The sequence below is a fragment of the Gymnoscopelus braueri genome, assembly GCF_963280865.1.
Source record: "Gymnoscopelus braueri genome assembly, chromosome: 13".
NCBI classification, from domain to species: domain Eukaryota; kingdom Metazoa; phylum Chordata; class Actinopteri; order Myctophiformes; family Myctophidae; genus Gymnoscopelus; species Gymnoscopelus braueri.
Genome location: NC_137615.1, coordinates 1,461,003 through 1,480,020, shown reverse-complemented (window position 1 = coordinate 1,480,020; position 19,018 = coordinate 1,461,003). Strand labels below are relative to the sequence as shown.

General features: G+C 43.0%; 1 protein-coding gene across 3 annotated transcripts in view; it reads right to left on the bottom strand.

Moving 5' to 3' along the window:
- Positions 1–19,018, bottom strand: part of LOC308098958 (NLR family CARD domain-containing protein 3-like) — a 62,824-nt gene that overhangs the window by 11,432 nt on the left and 32,374 nt on the right. For 2 of the 3 annotated variants that reach the window (XM_080447429.1, XM_080447428.1), the window contains exons 6-11: positions 16,775–16,820; positions 16,287–16,532; positions 13,462–15,247; positions 13,188–13,361; positions 11,381–11,533; positions 10,972–11,018 (exon numbers count right to left, since the gene is read on the bottom strand). In XM_080447429.1, coding sequence (XP_080303555.1) covers positions 10,972–11,018; positions 11,381–11,533; positions 13,188–13,361; positions 13,462–15,247; positions 16,287–16,532; positions 16,775–16,820 — 2,452 coding nt within the window. The remainder of the gene's footprint in view (positions 1–10,971; positions 11,019–11,380; positions 11,534–13,187; positions 13,362–13,461; positions 15,248–16,286; positions 16,533–16,774; positions 16,821–19,018) is intronic. The other variant, XM_080447430.1, reaches the window with a different exon arrangement.

Sequence of the window (19,018 nt, the reverse complement as noted above, 5' to 3'; positions counted from 1 at the left end):
AAAAGGAAAAGCAAAAGGATAAAATGATAATGGTAAGATCAAAGGGTATTCCAGAAGAGCTCAAAGACAGAATTGTGGCAAAGCACAGATCTGGCCAAACTTACAAAATAATTGCCGCTGCAGTTAAGATTTCCTGGAACACAGCAGCCAAGATAATCGGTAAATGGAAGATGTTTGAGAAAAGCAAGAATGCTATCAAGAATGCAAACAATGTTATTGCCAAAAAGATTTTGTTTCAAAAGATATTTAGACTTCCCACTTCATTAATGCCAGCTACACGAGACAGACTTATTAATATTCCCATAGAAGACAATGATGTAATGAACACTCTGCACACTCTTCCGAGAACTCCATCTCAGGCAGGAATAACTACCATTGATGTCAAGATGTTAAGTGGCTCTTTCAGATCAAAGCATATATATTGGTTGACTCCATTCAGTATTGTGGTTAGCTAGGAAGACACCGCCCACTTCACACAGGGTGTGATTTTTTTCTATTCTTTTGTCTTTGTTTTAGCCAAAATGTATCACTTGCACTACATTTTAACTGACCTTTTTACTTTTGTAAAATAATATTGAAGAAACTGTTAACTGGTTAATGTGTGTACTGTCACTTTAAAAGCGCAATTTATACTTCATCGTACAACAGTGTCACGCACCAAACATGGCCGATCTCCAAGCTCACACCGCGTCTGTTCGCACCACGTTGTGAGCTTGTAGATCAGCCATTTTTGGCAACGATAGACTGAGAAGACAGCGCACATTGAATATGTCACACTAGGCGACACTAGTCATTCATTCGCGTTTTTAAGAGTTTCCTAAACAGATTATTATCATTTGGATTATTAAAATTGTCAACGGAGACAGAGGACGAGTGAAACTTTTGAGCGTTTCACTCGTAACGGCCGTTATTCCACCGCACATGTAAACACAACGACGCAACCACCCGTACAAATGGAACCAAATGGACCCTTACGGTCCCCTTAAAGAAGCGATGTTACGATGTATCCAATAGTGAGCCAATAAAATTCCTCGTCCTTGTTTCCCTGGGCAGCGCTGGTTAGCAGGGATCTATACACTTTTAGACTGACATGTTTGTGCCAGCGTGGGTGATTAGATTTATTTCTTGATCTCCTCTTGTCTTGATTGTTTAGACATGACTTGGCCATTGTTCTCACAAAACAAGTTTGGCCACTATTAGACCTTCACAGTCAGAGGCAAGGGGGGTTGGGGGGGATAACTGCCTGCCGGCTCCGCCGTTTTTTTTGTCTTTTTTTTCTCTCTCGTTTTTTTCCATTAGAGCTAGTATGAAAAGGTGTTTTTTCAAATCACTTCGCGGGCCGCAATGGACCTTTCCGCGGGCCGCAAAATGCCCGCGGGCCGCGAGTTTGACAAGCCTGGATTACATCATGGTCAGAAAGGAGGACCGCGTCCTGGTCAGGAATGTCAACGCAATTGCTGGAGAAGAGTGCGTGTCTCAGCACCGCCCAGTCATCGGAGATCTAACTCTGCGAGTCAAGAAAGTGGCGGCAAAAAAGCATCTGCCCAAGTTGAAGGTGTGGAAGCTACAGAAAGCAGAGAGTCGAACAGAGTTTAGGGAGAAGATTGAGCAAAGAGTTGAGGAAGTGGAGGAAGCGATGAAATCAGGAGACGTGGGTGGAAAGTGGCAGGCAATGAAGAAAGCCCTGCTCAAAGTAACAGAGGATGTATGTGGGTGGACAAGGGGTGAGGCAAGACAAAGAGAGACATGGTGGTGGAATGACAGCGTTGAAAGTGCAGTGAACGAGAAGAGGCGGTGCCATAAAGTATGGAAGAAATCTAGGGATGAGGCAGATAGAGTACGGTATGTAGAGGCAAAGAGGGTGTCACGGACAGCAGTATGGCAGGCCCAAGAGGCCAAGAGGAAAGAATTTGCAAGTGAGCTGGAGAGTGAGAGAGGGCAAAAGAGCTTCTTCAAGATAGCAAAGCAGATGGTGAAGAAGAGGCGTGATGTGACCGGTGCAAGCTGTGTGAGGGATGAAGATGGCAACATCGTGACAGACAACAGAGGAGTGAAGGAAGTATGGCGAAGGTACATGGAAAGGCTGCTGAATGTGGAGAATGACTGGGATGGAGAGGTGGGATGTGACGAGGTGGAGGGTGAATGCTGCCCGATCATGCCAATAGAAGTGGTAAAGGCCCTGAAAGCCATGAAGGAGGGAAAGGCGGCTGGGCCATCTGGAGTGGTGGCGGAGATGCTGAAGGCGGCAGAGGATGTCGGTGTGCGCTGGATGACTGACCTGTGCAAGGCGGCTGGGCCATCTGGAGTGGTGGCGGAGATGCTGAAGGCGGCAGGGGATGTCGGTGTGCGCTGGATGACTGACCTGTGCAACAGTGTCGTGACGGAGGGGCACATTCCAGAAGACTGGACAAAAAGCATCCTGGTGCCACTATTCAAGGGGAAGGGTGTTCCACTCGCATGTGGGTCATACAGGGCAATAAAGCTGCTGGAGCATGGAATTAAAGTGCTAGAGAGGGTGTTGGAAAAGAGGGTGAGGACACAGGTAGATGTGGATGAGATGCAGTTTGGCTTCATGCCCGGTAAAGGTACAACAGATGCAATCTTTGTCACCCGACAGATGCAAGAGAAACATAAGGAGAAGAGGAAGAGGTTGTACTATGCTTTTGTTGACCTGGAAAAAGCATTCGATAGGGTGCCAAGAGAGGTGGTGAGGTGGGCCCTGAGGAAGTCTGGAGTGGAGGAGGAACTGGTCAGGGTGGTCATGGCTCTTTACAGTGGAGCATGTACAGTAGTTAGAACGGGAATGGTAGACAGTGATGGGTTCGACGTAAGGGTGGGTGTGCATCAGGGGTCAGTACTCAGTCCATTACTGTTCGCTATTGTGATGGATGTGGTATCGAGTGAAGTGAGGGGTGGACTACCATGGGAGCTGCTCTATGCGTAAGACCTGGTACTGATGGCTCACTCAAGGGGAGACCTAGCAAAGAGACTAGCAGCCTGGAGGACATGCTTGGAAGTGAAAGGGATGAAGGTGAATGCGGAGAAGTCTAAGGTCATGGTTGGTGGTGCTGGCCTGGGAGTGATACCGCAGTCAGGAGCATGGCCATGTGGAGTCTGTGGGAAGGGAGTACAAGCTAACTCTCTCCAGTGCAAGGGCTGTCAAAAACAGGTCCACAGGAGATGCAGTGGAGTAAAAGGTAGCCTGCAAGTGGCCAGCGAAACATTCCAGTGCAAGCGGTGCAGGGGAGAAATCGCACAGGTAGATGCAGCCGAGCAAGAGGGGCTTGTAGTAGACGGGGAGACGTATGAGGTGGTGGACAGTTTCTGCTACCTGGGAGACATGCTTAACGCTGATGGGGGGGTGGACCTAGCGGTGACCACAAGGGTGAGAAGTGGATGGAAGAAGTTCAGGGAACTCATACCTTTCCTAACATCCAAGGCCCCATCCCTGAAAATGAAAGGGCAAGTGTACCCAGCCTGCGTCAGAAGTGGCATGACATATGGAAGTGAGACATGGGCCATGAGGATGGAGCATGAAGAGAAGCTGAACAGAGCAGAGATGAGGATGATCAGATGGATGTGCGGTGTGTCACTGAGGGAGAGAAAGACCAGTGCAGAGCTGAGACAGAAGATGGGAGTGGAGGCCATAGTGGATGTGGTGAGGAGAGGCAGACTGCGATGGTACGGACACGTTGTAAGGAAGGAGGAGAATGATTGGGTGAAAAAAGTAATGTCGATCAATTTGGAGGGGACAAGACCCAGTGGCCGGCGTAAGAAGACCTGGCAGATGACCGTGTTAGCTGACATGAAAGCACTCGGCATCAATCACGAGATGGCCATGGACCGTTCCCGGTAGAAGAAAGCCATAGCGAGAACCCAGTCCAACCCAGCGGAGCCTGGAAAGCGGACTTTAAACAGATGATTTTTATTAAATAAACAAACAGTAGTGTGTTTGGTGATGTTCTATATTGTCTGAATCAGCTTTGTTTGTGTTTGTTTATGTGATAAAAGAGTGACTTTGAGATCTGTTTCAGCGTACAATGTAAGTCAATGAGGAACATATTTAGAATGATTAATTTCTAATCAATGGAGACATTATTTTACATTTCTTGTCCTTTGGAGTTCCATCATGACATCAAGGTAACTACACAACCCAAACCTCTACCACAGTGGACTGGCCCTTTAAATGAATCACTGTAACTATGAAGGTTGTTTAGAGCATTGGTTCTCAAAGTGGGGTCTGGGGACCCCCAGGGGTCCTTGGGGGGGTTCCAGGGGGTCCCCAGCAAAATGTGTTAATATAGCATCACAATAATATTAACCACTTTAACCTTTTATACTTAGGCTACTCAAAAAAGCAGATCTACAAGCTCATAGCGCGCACCGATCTGCTATTTTTGAAAAGTCGTGAAAATGTGTGCAAATCTTTTAATATATATATATGTGTATATTTTTTTTAAGCAAACATTTGTAACTCAAATCTTTACTTCTGGGGGGTCCCTGGAACAACATATTTTGAGATGGGGGTCCGCGGTCAAATACATATAATTTTGGGGGTCCTTGACATGAAAACAGTTTGAGAACCACTGATATTATAACATACGTTTTTTTTTAAACTGTTTTGAGTTAAAAATGTTCACTTTAAAAAATATTTATTCAAAAGATTTACGTAATTTTTTTATGATTTCTTCAAAAAATAGCAGATCTACAAGCTCATAGCGCGCGGCACTCTGTGCCGGACCCCCATGCGTATAATGAGGCGATATCCGTGAACACGGAGGTCACAGAGAATATTCCATGATTTTTCGAAGGTCAGTAAAATCGCTCTTTTTCGCTGGCAGTGGGGTGACACTATTACTCTGGCAGTTAAAGAGTTAATGTGGGCGTGTGGTTGTCATGGTAATGTTGTCATGGTTACTTAGGTACCTGGAGATCAGGTGCCCGGGATTATTGTACCGTCACTTCCTTCAGTAAAATGTTTGCACCGCAAAACCTCTCGTGTCTGTGACTCCTTGAATGTATCCCTTTACCTAAACTGGCGTGGTGGCAGCGGCGGTGGCAGCGGCGATCGTGCCGAAAAAGGATTTCATATCAAAATTCTTTTGAAGAGACGGTCGCACTGTGGATTTATTCTACCGTCAGAACGCGAGAGGATTACAAGCGCGCAGCATGGCAGCGCCACTAAGAGCGCCAAAACAATGGAGCTTAACCAAGATAGAGAATTTGAACTCGTTTGAAAACTGGCGACAGAATCTCCTGTATACACCGTTACTCGACAATGAGTTCGCCCCGTTCCTTGTTGACGGCGCAGCGTGGGAGAAGAAGACTAGAGCGTCTCCACACAGAGGTTTCCATGACGACGGGGAAGACCTCCCCCGCGCGCAGCGTCGGACAAAGGAACAGAAAGTGAGCATGCTGGAATTAATGCTGGGACAAATAGCCAATTATTGTCCTGTGATTTCACGTCAAATTATAGTCAAAAACTCTACATCCATTGACAATATATGGCAGGCTATCCGTCAGCATTATGGATTTCAGTGCACAGGAGCACATTTCATTGACTTTGCTGCTATTAAATTGGAACCTAATGAAAGACCAGAAGACTTATTTCAGCGCTTAACACATTGCATGCCAGTCGCGTAGATCTACGCGAACCTATTTAAAGCCGCAGCGTGCCAGTCGCGTAGATCTACGCGAACCGCCGATTCCCATGTTAAGTGCCCCAGGTGCACTTTCCGAATTTTTTTGATCCATTTCCGTTTCCGGTTTCCGGTCGGAAACGGAATTATTCGGGTTCCGTTTTTTTCGATCGTATCCGCTTCCTGTCTGGGATCCTGTTTAAAACTCGATTTTCTCTGGTTGTTGTTTTTCTCCTCGCTGATCACTGTTTACCGTTGGTCGGCTGTAGCTTCAAGATGGCGGCACGGATTTGGAAACTGTTTTCGCTGGTTGTTTCTCACGGATCCGCTGTGTGTTTAGAACCAAATGAACGCGCACTTTTAACTTATTTAGCGAGGTCTGTGGCGACATGAAAAAAACTAAAAAACAACAATAAAACGCTGGCACTGGTGAGTACATTATGAGATTAAACTCTGGCATGGAATGTGTGGCGTTTGTGGAGGACAATATGTTGCACAAAGACTCTGGGATCAGTCACATGGGAGAAGTTGTGACAGAAGATGAGGAGCTGTCACCATCACTTGAGAACTTTATTGTGCTTACATGGCTCCGCCTCCTGCATGATGACCTACCCAGACTTGTGAAGCAGCGGTATGGCACAGAGCTACGTTCACGGACGCTCGCATCCATTAAGCCAGAGATTTCGCAGGCCCTTGATTCCCTGTTAAATGAACTACGGGCGTCAGAGGATGCAAGGGCTATGTGCACAGCTGTTTCTGGATTTTCCAGGTCTAGTTCTAGATTCTCTAGCTCTAGATTTTCCAAGCCAAAACAACAAATGAATCATGTTCCGAGGAGGAGTGTGTGCCCTCTGTGTAAGGAAGCCAGAAGGCCTGATGAATTTTTTTTGAGCAAATGCCCATTTCTGCCCCCTGAGGACAAAAGGTTCATAGCAAAAATACGGCAGGTTACGGGGGAGCAGACTGAGTCTGAGGACGAATCAGACAACTTCGCTGGTGGAGAGATGACTGCAGCTAGCGTTGTTCAGCGGGTGGTCATCAAGTCATCACCGTATCTTGACACCTTTCATGGACATCGAGCTGTAAGACTCACTATTGACAGTGGCGCAACAGGAAATATGATGAAGGCATCATGTGCCACAAGACTGGGCGTCACCGTTACAAAGACCACACAATTGGCCCATCAGGCAGATGGCTTGTCCCCATTGAAGGTATTGGGGGAGAAAAGAACATGCTTTCAAAGGGACGGGCACAACCTCTACTTTGAAGGCCTTGTCGTGGCGAACCTTGATTCAAACATCTTGGTTGGCATGGTGAAGAACAACATATCTATCAGGCCAGCCAAACATCAGGTGTGTGTGGGTGAAAACACCTATTATTATGGCACCCAGGACAAGAGCGATAGACATATCAAATCCCCTTATCCAGGGACTCATGGAAATATTGTGGAGTTGTTACACCGTTTAAGGGCGTTCGTGTGTACGTGCGTAGCGCCATGGGCATGCCGGGGTCTGAGACGGCGTTGGAGGAGTTGACGTGCAGGGTGTTCGAGGATCTTCTTGAGCAAGGCCACATAGCCAAAGTGGCAGACGACATGTACTGTGGCCCAAACAATCTTGACGACCTGTTGGCCATCTGGAGGAGGGTGTTGTCAGCTTTACAGCCTTGTGGATTAAAATTTACCGCCACCAAAACCACCATAGCGCCCATACAGACCTCTATTCTAAGCTGGGTGTGGCATCAAGGCAACTATCCGAGCCACCCCTCACTGTGTGTCTGCCCTACACAGTGCTGGCTCGTGTACTAAAAAACTGTGCTACCACACTTGCTCCACTTGATGACGTGGTTGCTGGGAGAGACTCAAAGGATGTGATCCAGTGGTCAGACGAGTTGTTGTGTGCTTTCAGTAACTCTCAGAAGGCCTTGTCCTCGGCCCACGCCATTACATTGCCACGACCTGCTGATCAGCTATGGATTGTTACTGATGGTGCTGTCAGGGACCCGGGTTTGGCAGCTACGCTGTACATCACCTGTAAGGACACTGTGGAAGTTGCAGGGTACTTTAGTGCAAAGTTGCACAAAAATCAGTCCTCCTGGCTGCCCTGTGAGGTTGAGGCCTTGTCCATAGCAGCAGCAGTAAAGCACTTTGCCCCCTATATTATTAAGTCATCTCAGAGGACATGTGTTCTGACAGACAGCAAGCCAAGTGTCCAGGCTTTTGAGAAACTGTGTAAGGGGGAGTTCTCAGCAAGTCCTCGTGTCACTTAGTTCCTGTCAACAGCTAGCCGGTACCAGGTGCTTGTCCGGCATGTGGCGGGGGCATCGATCTTACCGTCTGATTTCGCTAGCCGCAATGCACTAGAGTGTGACAATCCAACTTGCCAGATATGTACATTCGTTCGTGGCGGCTGAGTCTGTTGTGCGCCAGGTTAGCACTGGGGACATTATGAGGGGAGCTTAGAAAATGCTGTTCACTTCTAGGTCAGCGTGGTTGGCTATACAGGCTGAGTGCTCGGACCTCAGACGTACAGGTGCTCATCTCTGTCAGGGGACACGACCGTCGAAGAAACTAACAAATGTGCGTGATGTGAAGCGTTACTTGAATGCTGACACGTTGTCCAGGGATGGTCTCCTGGTTTTCCATCGCCACACTCCTCTTGCGGCATCAACTGAGTGCATTGTAGTAACCAGGGCTGCTCTGGATGGCTTACTTACTTTCCTCCATATTAAACTGGACCATACAACCACCCATCAGTTGATGCTTTGGACATGGACGCGTCTGTGCAACGCGTCGCTAACGGGTGTCATCAATGTGTGTCCCTGAAAAAAGCCCCTTTGAGCCACATTGAGCCGATATTGTATGGTGATTCCTTTTGGTTTATTTATTTAGTTGGTTTATTTTCAGTTGTACATTATACACAAATGCCATCTAATATATGTAACCACACACAACCAATTGGAATAACAGTTTATTGTTTAGTTGTTTTCTATGAGTTTATTTGCATTTGATTTGACTGAGTTTTCTTTGAGTTACCAGTGCTGTGGGAGGTTGCTGACTGACATATATGGACATGATGGGCTGGCCAAAGCAATGGGGATCAGCTGTTCCAGATCTAACAGCTAATCTGGAGAAATTGGACTGCACCACAGTCCCTCTGTACCATGGGGTGGGGCAGGGGTTTTGAGTGTGTGTTTCTATGGTAGTCTTTGTTTTCCCCCTTTTGTGTTAACAGTGGTCTGACCCGTCCCTATAAGTCCACCTCCTGTGTTATTCTGGGTAGTTCAGTTTTCAGTTGAGTTGTTCAGTCCTGTTTTTCCTATTTAGTTATTTAGTTTGATTTGTTTATTTTGAGCACCTTTATTGTTTGTTATCTGTTAAATCATTATTTTGAAATGAAACACAAAAAGAAAGAAAAAAAATACAGAAAAAGGAACATTATTTTAAACCAACAACCCAGTTTCCTTGTGTCTCTCCTTCCGACAAGACACTCAGAGACGCTTTACTTCGCCTGTGCATAGGCATATGTCCACTTAGGCTTTCTTAAATGATTTTTTAACAAGCCGCTGTCTGAATGTAATTGAGCACTTTATTATCTATGTATTTTTATTGTAATGTTTGTATGTTTTGGGACTATGGATGGAAATGAGCTTACACTAAATACAGCATATTTACACTTAATCATGTGTACACAATACACATGATAGGGGCGGCCATAGCTGAGTGGTTAGTGAGCCCGCCTGGGGAACCAGAGGCCCTGGTTGCCCCAGGTTCGATTCCAGGCTATCCCAACATATGTGCAGATGATATGAAATTTGTCCCTGAGCAAGACTCTTAACCCCAATGGACCCTTCGCTAAACCCCACCCCAAAAGCGATTGTCCAATGCCAGCTTAGCAACCGTTGTTAGCCTGGCATAGGTCTGGCAAGCTTTCGTCACCTGCCATAGCTGTCAATGTTATTTCGCCCGCACACACACAATCATTTGCAACATAATAGCAAGAATAGGAATACCACGATAACGCAATGGTGACTATGAACCACGTACCCAAACCCGTTGGAGGCTGCTTTTCCCAAGCTGAAATCTGCACTTAAACTGCAAGGCTGAATATGGCTGTGTTGTTGAACACATACACAGCTTAACGTCAGGAAAGTTACATGACACGACTCACTCGCCCAGGTGGTGTCAATAATAGGCTACTAATCACCGTGATCGTAACAAAATTCAGAATCACTGCGCTGCCTGTTTCGGATTCCGCACGTTAAAGTATATTCATTCATTTGTTCGTCTATTTATTAACTGCTACTGTAGTCTTACCCTGCGGTACATGAAAACTCCTGTTACAGTCATGGATCAACTTCAACCTGGTGTTTGCACTTTCTCCATTTACGGTCCGTACATATATAAAAACGTTCAGATTTCAAATATAAATTGCTTACCCTATGGCCACGGATGTTAAAATGATGCACGGGACTCTCAAAAGTACCCGTATATTCTGTATTGTTCAATAAAAATAATTTTAATCCGATCGGTGGCCATTTTCTCATAGAGTTATAATGTATCAGAGTGCAATACACCTACCAACCGATAGGGTCGCTTTGTTGAAAGCATATGAAGAAAATGGCCACCGATCAGATTAAAATGCTTTTTATTGAACAATACGGATGATACGGGTACTTTTGAGAGCCCGTACATAAATGTAACATCCGTGGCCATGGGATAAGCACTTTATATTTGAAATATGAACGTTTCTGTAGATGTACGGGCTATAAATGAAGAAAGTGCAAACACCAGGTTGAAATTCATCCATGACGGTCGAGACAGACGACCGTCGTGTATCCATGGCTATTACTCCCTCTAACATTTCCCGTGTTTTTAGTTTATTGAAATAATGTCATGCACATTTGTCCAGTGCATAGCCTACTACTGCAGGCCTTGTTGACTAGATTTAGAAGAGATTTTGAAGCTATTGCTGCTGAAATGATCGATTATTTTTAAGGGGAAAAGCCGTCATTTAACATGCAAGTCAATGGGTGAGAAGCAGAGATTGCCAGGCGCTGCCAGGCCTGGGTGTGACTAACTTCGCACCACCAGTCACAGAGTGGAGTGGGTGGGTCTTAGCGAAGGGTCCATTGCTCACAGGTTCTCATTGGAAACAAGACCGCAAGGACTTTCATGAACGACCTGTTAAAAGGAATTATCCTTATCCTATCATGTTTTAGCGTTCATTAATGTTCATTCTCCAAACCAAATAAACAAAGAAAGTATACAGTTAAGTAAATATCTGGATGTGTGCAGCTTTGATTTCATGAATGAAACAGAAGACACACTTACACTTCTTCAAACCTGGTTTCAGCCTGGACTCTCCACCATTTTCGACACTGGGCGTGGAGGAGAGACATAGTTTGATTGAATATTGATTGAAAACTGTATTAACAAGATTGCTAACAGTACATATAGTACAGTCAAAAGTTATGCTCAAAAGGATAAAACAAACATCCTGGCTTGTTTCCATTGTGGTCCATTGTACATTACATAACGGTAAAAGTAGTAGCAAAAACTATATATGTACAGAGAACGTGGGGGAGGGGAGCATTTGGTGGGGGATGGAAAGTCGGGCTGAATATAATATTTGATAATAGAAAGAATGATAGATAATGATTTTACAGCATTAAACAATACTATACAGCATCACAGTATGATTCCCTCTACACCTACTAGAACACACTAGTTCTGTCCATACCTGAGAGTCTGCAGTGGTAGAGCAGACAGATTCTTTATCCCGATGTCTCCTGGATGATTGTACGTCAAATCCAACACTTTCAGATGGGAGTTGGACCTCAGAGCAGAGACCAGATAAGAACAGCCTTCCTCTGAGATCATGCAGCCTGACAACCTACACACACACACACACACACACACACACACACACACACACACACACACACACACACACACACACACACACACACACAGTGTTACTATGACTTTCACTCCACTACATTTCTAGGAACGAACCCCGAGAACCAAACATAATAAGGAGGTCAGGGACGAGAGATTAGAATCTGATTGGTTAGTCTGTGGCCAGAGCCAATCAAATCCAGATTAAAGTTTGTTTTTAACCAATCACATCGCTTAGACAGGGTCATGTGAGGGGGGTGACCAGGGGCGTGGCTATGCCAGTAAAAAACAGGGTAAAGCTCCTCCCCTGGTGATTGCGTCACAAAGTTTCACAAAGTCACAAAGTTTCGACTGTTTTGTGTCAAGTCTGTTTCAGATGTGTTTGTTTACAATATGAACAGATTGAATGTCATCTCTCCATGTAGCACACATGGCTTTTTCTTTGATTGATTGTTTATTTCGAACACTGTTAAAAAGACAAAAAGAAATACATAAAAAAAACATGATACACTTAAAATAAGAAATATAAAAATATGAAAACAAATACATGTTGTACTTTAAAGGGTGTTCGAAAAGGGCATAGGATGAAGTTAAAAATGTATCTAGTCTTATCCCTTATTGTTTATTCAAATAATATCTAAAAATACAATTTCTAAAATCTATGTCAAGAAATTACTATGAAAACAAGAAACAAAAAGAAACAGAAACAGCTTCAGGTGTTCATCTTCAGAGCTTAATGCAATATCCTTTCAATATGTTGTTTTTATACGTTTTTTTTAAACTTGAGTATTGTACTGCAACTTTTCAGTTCTTCACCACTGGTGTTCCATAATTCAACCCCTCTAACTGTGATACAGTGAAGCTTGAATTTGTTCTAACCTTTTTCCTTTAAATACCTTCCTCTTAATTCAGATTTACTGTCTCTCCATTCAAACAACTTCTGGATACTGTTTGGCAATTGACTGTTTTTTATTTTGTACATGAGCTGGATGGTTTTGAAATCAACCAAGTCCTTAAATTTCAGTGTGTTCAGTTTGATAAAAGGTGGGTTTGTTGGTTCTCTGTAATCAGCTTTGTTAACTATCCTAATTGCTTTTTTTTAAAGAATGATAACAGGATCTGTGTTTGTGCTGATTTATGCTGTAGAACCTCTACTGCATAAACTGGCAATGTTTTTAGAGGACTCAAATTATGGTAGGAAAAAAAAAACAGTGCTCACACAATAGATGTTATTATAATCATGTTGCCTCCATTTATATAGTTTCTGTATGTTCAATTCTGATAAGTGAAGTGTTATAGCTACAGTTCAAGATCCGTTTAGGATATTGACAGATTTTGCTGATATGAAATCATTATTAGAAAGAATAACTGTCCCACTTTTATGTCCCATATAACGTGAAATCACCCTACCATTGGGGGGCAAGACATAAAAAACTCGTTACATTTTCTAGTTGAATACATGTTCCAATGTTTTGATAACCTGGAAAAAACTCTAATATAGTGTTAATTTATATTTCCTCTGATATTTGCATACATGCCATAGTCTGTATCCTCCTGATTAAATGTAAATACATTAATCAGACAAACTCCATGTGTATTTAAGCCATGGTATAAATGTTCTCATGTTTAAAAGGTTAAGGAATACTGACCTGAGCGTCTTGACTTTACAGTGTGGACTCCCCAGTCCAACGCAGAGCAGTTTTATTCCGGAATGCTGCAGATCATTATTGCTTAGATCCAGTTCTGTCACATTAGAGGAGCTGGAACTGAGAACTGATGATAACTCCTCACAACATCCCTCTGTGAGGTTGCAGCCACTCAGCCTGAAGAAACAATAGTTATTAGAAGACATTTTTTTATTTCTTTGCCTATAAAATAAGATGACATAATATATAACATGTATCCAGTTATCAGTTCACCTACAGAGCTGTGTTTGAGGCTTTGACCACTGGCAGCAGCCTCAGAAGAGCCTCCTCTGAAGCAGAGTATTTCTTCAGGTCAAACACTTCCAGCTCTTTTCCTGATGACAGCAAGATGAAGACCAGAGCTGACCACTGAGCAGGAGAGAGTTGGTCTGTGGAGAGACTTCCTGAGTTCAGGTACTGTTGGATCTCCTCAACTAGAGAATGATCATTCAGCTCATTCAGACAGTGGAACAGGTTGATGATTCTCTCTTGAGATGGATTCTCCCTGATCTTCTTCTTGATGTACTCAATTGTGTTCTGATTGGTCTGCGACATGTTTCGTGTCTTCATACCAGGAAGCAGTCTGTCTAACAGCGTCTGGTTGGTCTCCAGTGAGAGGCCCAGCAGAAAACGGAGGAACAAGTCCAGATGTCCATTTTGACTCTGTAAGGCGTTGTTTACGGCACTCTGGTAGAAGCGAGTTTCCTTCTTTGTAAAGAGCTTAGACCACCGGAAGGAATGTGGCAGTAGGTTGACACCAGTGTTGATGAATGAGTGAAATACATAAAGAGCAGCCAGAAACTCCTGAACACTCAGATGGACAAAGCAGAACACCTTGTCTGTGTGCAACACATGCTCCTCTTTAAAGAACTGTGTGAACATCCCTGAGTACTCTGCTGCATCTTTGATATCAATGCCACACTCCGTCAGGTCTTTTTCATAGAAGATCAGGTTTCCTTTCTTCAGGTGTTCAAAGGCCAGTTTTCCCAGTGACAGAATGGCCTGATCTTGATTCAAGTCAGAAGATGCCTGAGCTTCGTTATGATACTTAGCCTTCTTCTGTTTGGAATGAACCAGCATGAAGTGGATGAACATCGCAGCCAGGGTCTTAGGCAGCGCTAAATTATCCTTAAGTCTCAACAGGGCCTCCAGAACTGCAGCAATGATCCAACAGAAGACTGGGATGTGACACATGATGTGGAGGCTTCGTGATGTCTTCATGTGTGAGATGATTGTTTTGGCCTCATTCTCATCACTGAATCTGTTGATGAAGAACTCCTCCTTCTGGGGGTCAGTGAATCCTCTCACCTCTGTCACCCTGTCAACATACTTAGAAGGGATCTGATTGGCTGCTGCAGGTCGTGTGGTTATCCAGATGCGAGCAGAGGGAAGCAGCTTGCCCTTGATGAGGTTTGTGACCAGCAGATCCACCGTGGTTGGCGTTGTGATAGTTATGATCTCATTGTTGTCAAACTGTAGAGGAGCCCTACACTCATCTAATCCATCAAAGATGAACACAGTATTGGGATTGTTGAAGTCGCAGATTGGTACGCCCTCCGTTTCAACAAAAGATCCATGAATAAGTTGCTCCAAGCTGTACTTCTCTTTCATAGAATTCAGCTCACGGAACGTGAATGGAAACATGAAGCGAGTACCCTGGTTGGCTTTGTCTTCTGCCCAGTCCAAAGTACACTTCTGAACAAGGACTGATTTCCCAATGCCAGCCACTCCCTTTGTCATCACTGTTCTGATTGTCTTTTTTTCTGAAGGTAAAGGTTTAAAGAAGTCTTCAGATTTGATTGGTGTTTCTTGTGTGGCTGATTTCCTGGACACTGCTTCAATCTGTCTGACCTCATGTTCAATATTGCCCTGTCCACTCCCTCCCGTTGTGATGTAGATCTCTGTGAAGATCTCTTTCAGAGGTGTTGGGCTTTCTTGCTCTTCCTCGTTTAGTTTCCACCCAAAGAAAGGCTGAGACTCTGTCTTCAGTTTCATCTTGAGTAGTTGTTGAGGAGGAAGAGTTTCTAAATGACCAAAGAACAGATGAAAAAAGTAATGTAGTGGTTAATGTGGTCCTAAAATGAGAGGTCTTGGTCTTTCTATAGTTTAAAGAGGATTTTTCATTGATTGATTTAATACTTTTACAGTTAGCATAATAAACAAGACGTCAGCAACACTAGAAGCAATTAATGTGTATGTACAGTAAACAGTTGGGGGGGTCATTTCTGGGGTTAAGCTTAGAAGACTTTTCTAAGACCAGTTACAAATTGTTGACATGTGTGTGTTGCAGTAGCTGCTGAACTACAGTATGGGACAGTTTTCATTGGGGAGGTAAATGTACATTTCCATTGAAAGGAGGTGTCATTCACTGCCACCATTTTTCCTTGTTCTCCTTTGTACATATAGTGTTTGTATTTGTTAATGACATGTATTATTATGTTCATCTATTATGCTATGTTGATTAATTGAATACATAGGACCACAATTGAAACAAATCCTGGGAGGTTTTTGTGTTATCCTTTTAGCCTTAATGTCCCCATGACTACATTTTAAGTACAGGGCTGTGCAATATGTATATTATTACTTATCAGAATTATGGAATAACATTTCTGTCTAATACTGACTGTTGACTAAAGTTAGTAGTTAGTAGTTAGTTTCCCCACTGTAGTTTTATTAGCTCATTTAATGAGCTCCTCATGTTCTGTCATATTAAAACTCTTGCATTTGGACAACTGTGCCTTTGGCTCTTTGTTCTGCCACTGTTCTACCTTCTCCTGACTCATACCCTGACACCAGCTTTTTAAAGAGTCGGTCTTGGCGTACGTGCCAGGGTAACAAACCTGCTGCTGACAGCACACCTGTCTGCAGCATCCAGATGAAATGCATCCATGGTTTAAAGAAACGTGCAATGGCAACGCTTTTGATTGGGACTCTATGGCACTGCTGCTATAAATTATATTAAGGTTGTTGTGTGTGCCACCATTTTTCTTTAAAATTAAAGTGATACCTTTAAAAAAAAAGAAAAAAACATAAAATAGAGTTATGTAATACATCTGGTCTTACCAACACTATTCAACAGGTCGGGTTGGTGTTGTTTGAGGGCATCATAAAATGCTGCTCTGATGACTGTTGCACCTTGATCTAGCACCGTTGTATACAGCATTCTCATTTGCTTGATAGGTGTCTTCTCAGCGTCAATACTTTGATAGTTCTCACAATGAACCATGGTGGTTCCTAGACTGTCTACTATAGCCATGACTGTGGAGGCACGTTGAATGAACTTTGCCCTGTTCTGCATCACAAACTGTGCTGCTTGCAAGAGGAAAAAAGAGTGGTTGAGATTAATACGTCAAAGAAAACAATGTCATTATATGAATTATAAATAAAGCTCTCATCTGTACATCCCCACATAAATAGTAATGTAACAACAAAAAATAGTTTTACAATATGATTTTGAGGATGTACAACTAGGCAAACAAAATGTAGCACCAGCTAACAACGTACTTATTACCTTAAGCATTGAACTGTAACAAGAACAGAAGAACACTCACCTTTTTCTGCATCACTTTTTTCCGAAGTCGAGCCATCATCAGCATCCTGTTGTACCAATTCATGTTATTTTAATCATATCATGACTGAGTGAGCGCTATTAGACAACATAATGTATTGTATCGATGAATTGAATACACAGGACACAATGGAAACAAGCCATAGTGCTTTTTTCAAATCATTTTAGCATTCCTTTGTATAGAACTGTACTTTCTGTGCTTTTTTGCAAACTATTAATAAAGTATTCAATCAATCAATCAATATGATATTGGCTACAGTAGTGCTTTTCAACCAGAAACCCACCACCTTTTGTGTCCACTGTTAGATTCCATATACTGTAGTAATAACTACACGTTTCTTATCAATATAACATTTCTTTGAGCCTTGTTTAAAGTGTAGTTACCAGTAACTTGCCAAAGTGACATCACATCACGTCACATATCTTTCAATTACCCCCCAACTACTGTATATCATATTAAGCTTGTGGTCATAATTATTCAATGGTGGAAAAACTACTCACATTTATTACTTCAGTAAAATTATCAATGCCACAATGTAGAACTACTCCATTACAAGTAAAAGTCCAGGATTCTATCGGACAGAACCGTCTTGATCACTTGACTCTAGAGATAATGTGTACCGATTTGCATGATGTTTTGGACAAGATTTGTAGTATATAAGTAATATGAAATGTTTTTTTTTGTTGCAAAAATTGGCCTCCTGGTGGCTCTATAATAGGTAAAAGTTGAAAGTTCCACCACAATCGGACGCTGTGTTCATGATTTGCGGCATTTTGTTGAAAACTGGCCACTCCTGTCAATCTTAGCCAATGAGCATGGAATATTAAAAATATGAAACATACTTTTCGTTTAATGACTGTAGATATAGTGGCCCTAATTTAGCAACGGAGCATAAAAAAACAACGTCCAAGTGACATTTATCAAGTAATCCTATACAGCCAATCCTAGCGTACATTTTGTCGGAGCGTTGATAAATCTGACGGCAGAAACCAAGTGTCATTTAAATAACACGCTCTTAAATATTCTCAAAACGCCCCGATTTTACATCATGAAGAACCAGAATACGACCAAACAAAGCATAGAAAGCCAATAAGAAAGGGTTTCCCCCGCCCTCCTCGCTGCCTATCAAGTCACACACACACGCTCCTAACTACTTGCAAGCCGAACTGTCTTTCATGTCTTTCATGTATTCCGTAACGGTAAAATCTTTATCACATTGGCTAGTAGCCTACATGAATGACTGATTATGATACCAATCACATCATACGTTTGTATATTAATTTATTTAACCCATACCGAGCAGTGTGCGTTCAAGTTACACTAAAATAAAGCAGTCATGTAAGCTATTCCCCTTCCCCGTGAGACTCGGACGGGCTGCAGTGAGTCCTGTGGAGTGTCTGGTTTATATCCTCAACCCAGCTAGGTTGTACATAACTCCATAGGACACGCTATTGGTATAGGTATATATAGGTGTAGAGACCTCACTGTCCATGAAAAGATAACAGTGAGGCAGCCGCGCCGGTCCAAACTCCCAAAAATGCTCTTGCATAAGCACTCGTATATTTTGAAAATAGCAGATCTACAAGCTCACAACGCAGGATATATTGATACATGACGAAAGTTGCGGTGATCTCGCCGTACGCCCATTATTTGGTCTACACCGCGTTGATAAATGACAGATTTGCACCGCTGTGTACCGATTTGTGGACAAAATCTGTAGGAGTACTGTAAAAAAAAATGTTTAGCACAAATTGGCCTACCGTGGCGCTATAACAGGCCCATGTGAGAAATTTGGGGCTGAGGTTCTGAATTGGCATCCAGGGAGCTGCGATCAAGCCAACGGTGCCGGAGATTAGCTGTAAATAGACAGAATGACACACGCACACACTCGCACACGGAAGGACGGACGCAAAACATACTCTCTTGACATGCCTTTCGGCCTGGCGAAGACAAAGGCTCTGTTATTGACATGAACGACTAAGCCCTTTGACAAAATAAAATACATATATATATATATATACACTTCATGGAGTACATGTTTTTGTACCGAATTAACCGAAATAAAGTAATAAAAAACGGAAATAAAAGCCAAGATAGGTACAATAGTAGTTAACATTTTCATGAAAATGGACGCTAAAATAAAAATGTTTTACAACCAATGTAGCCTATTAATTGTTTTGAAGTAATGAACGATTAAATGAACATTACATATGAATGATATTGGTA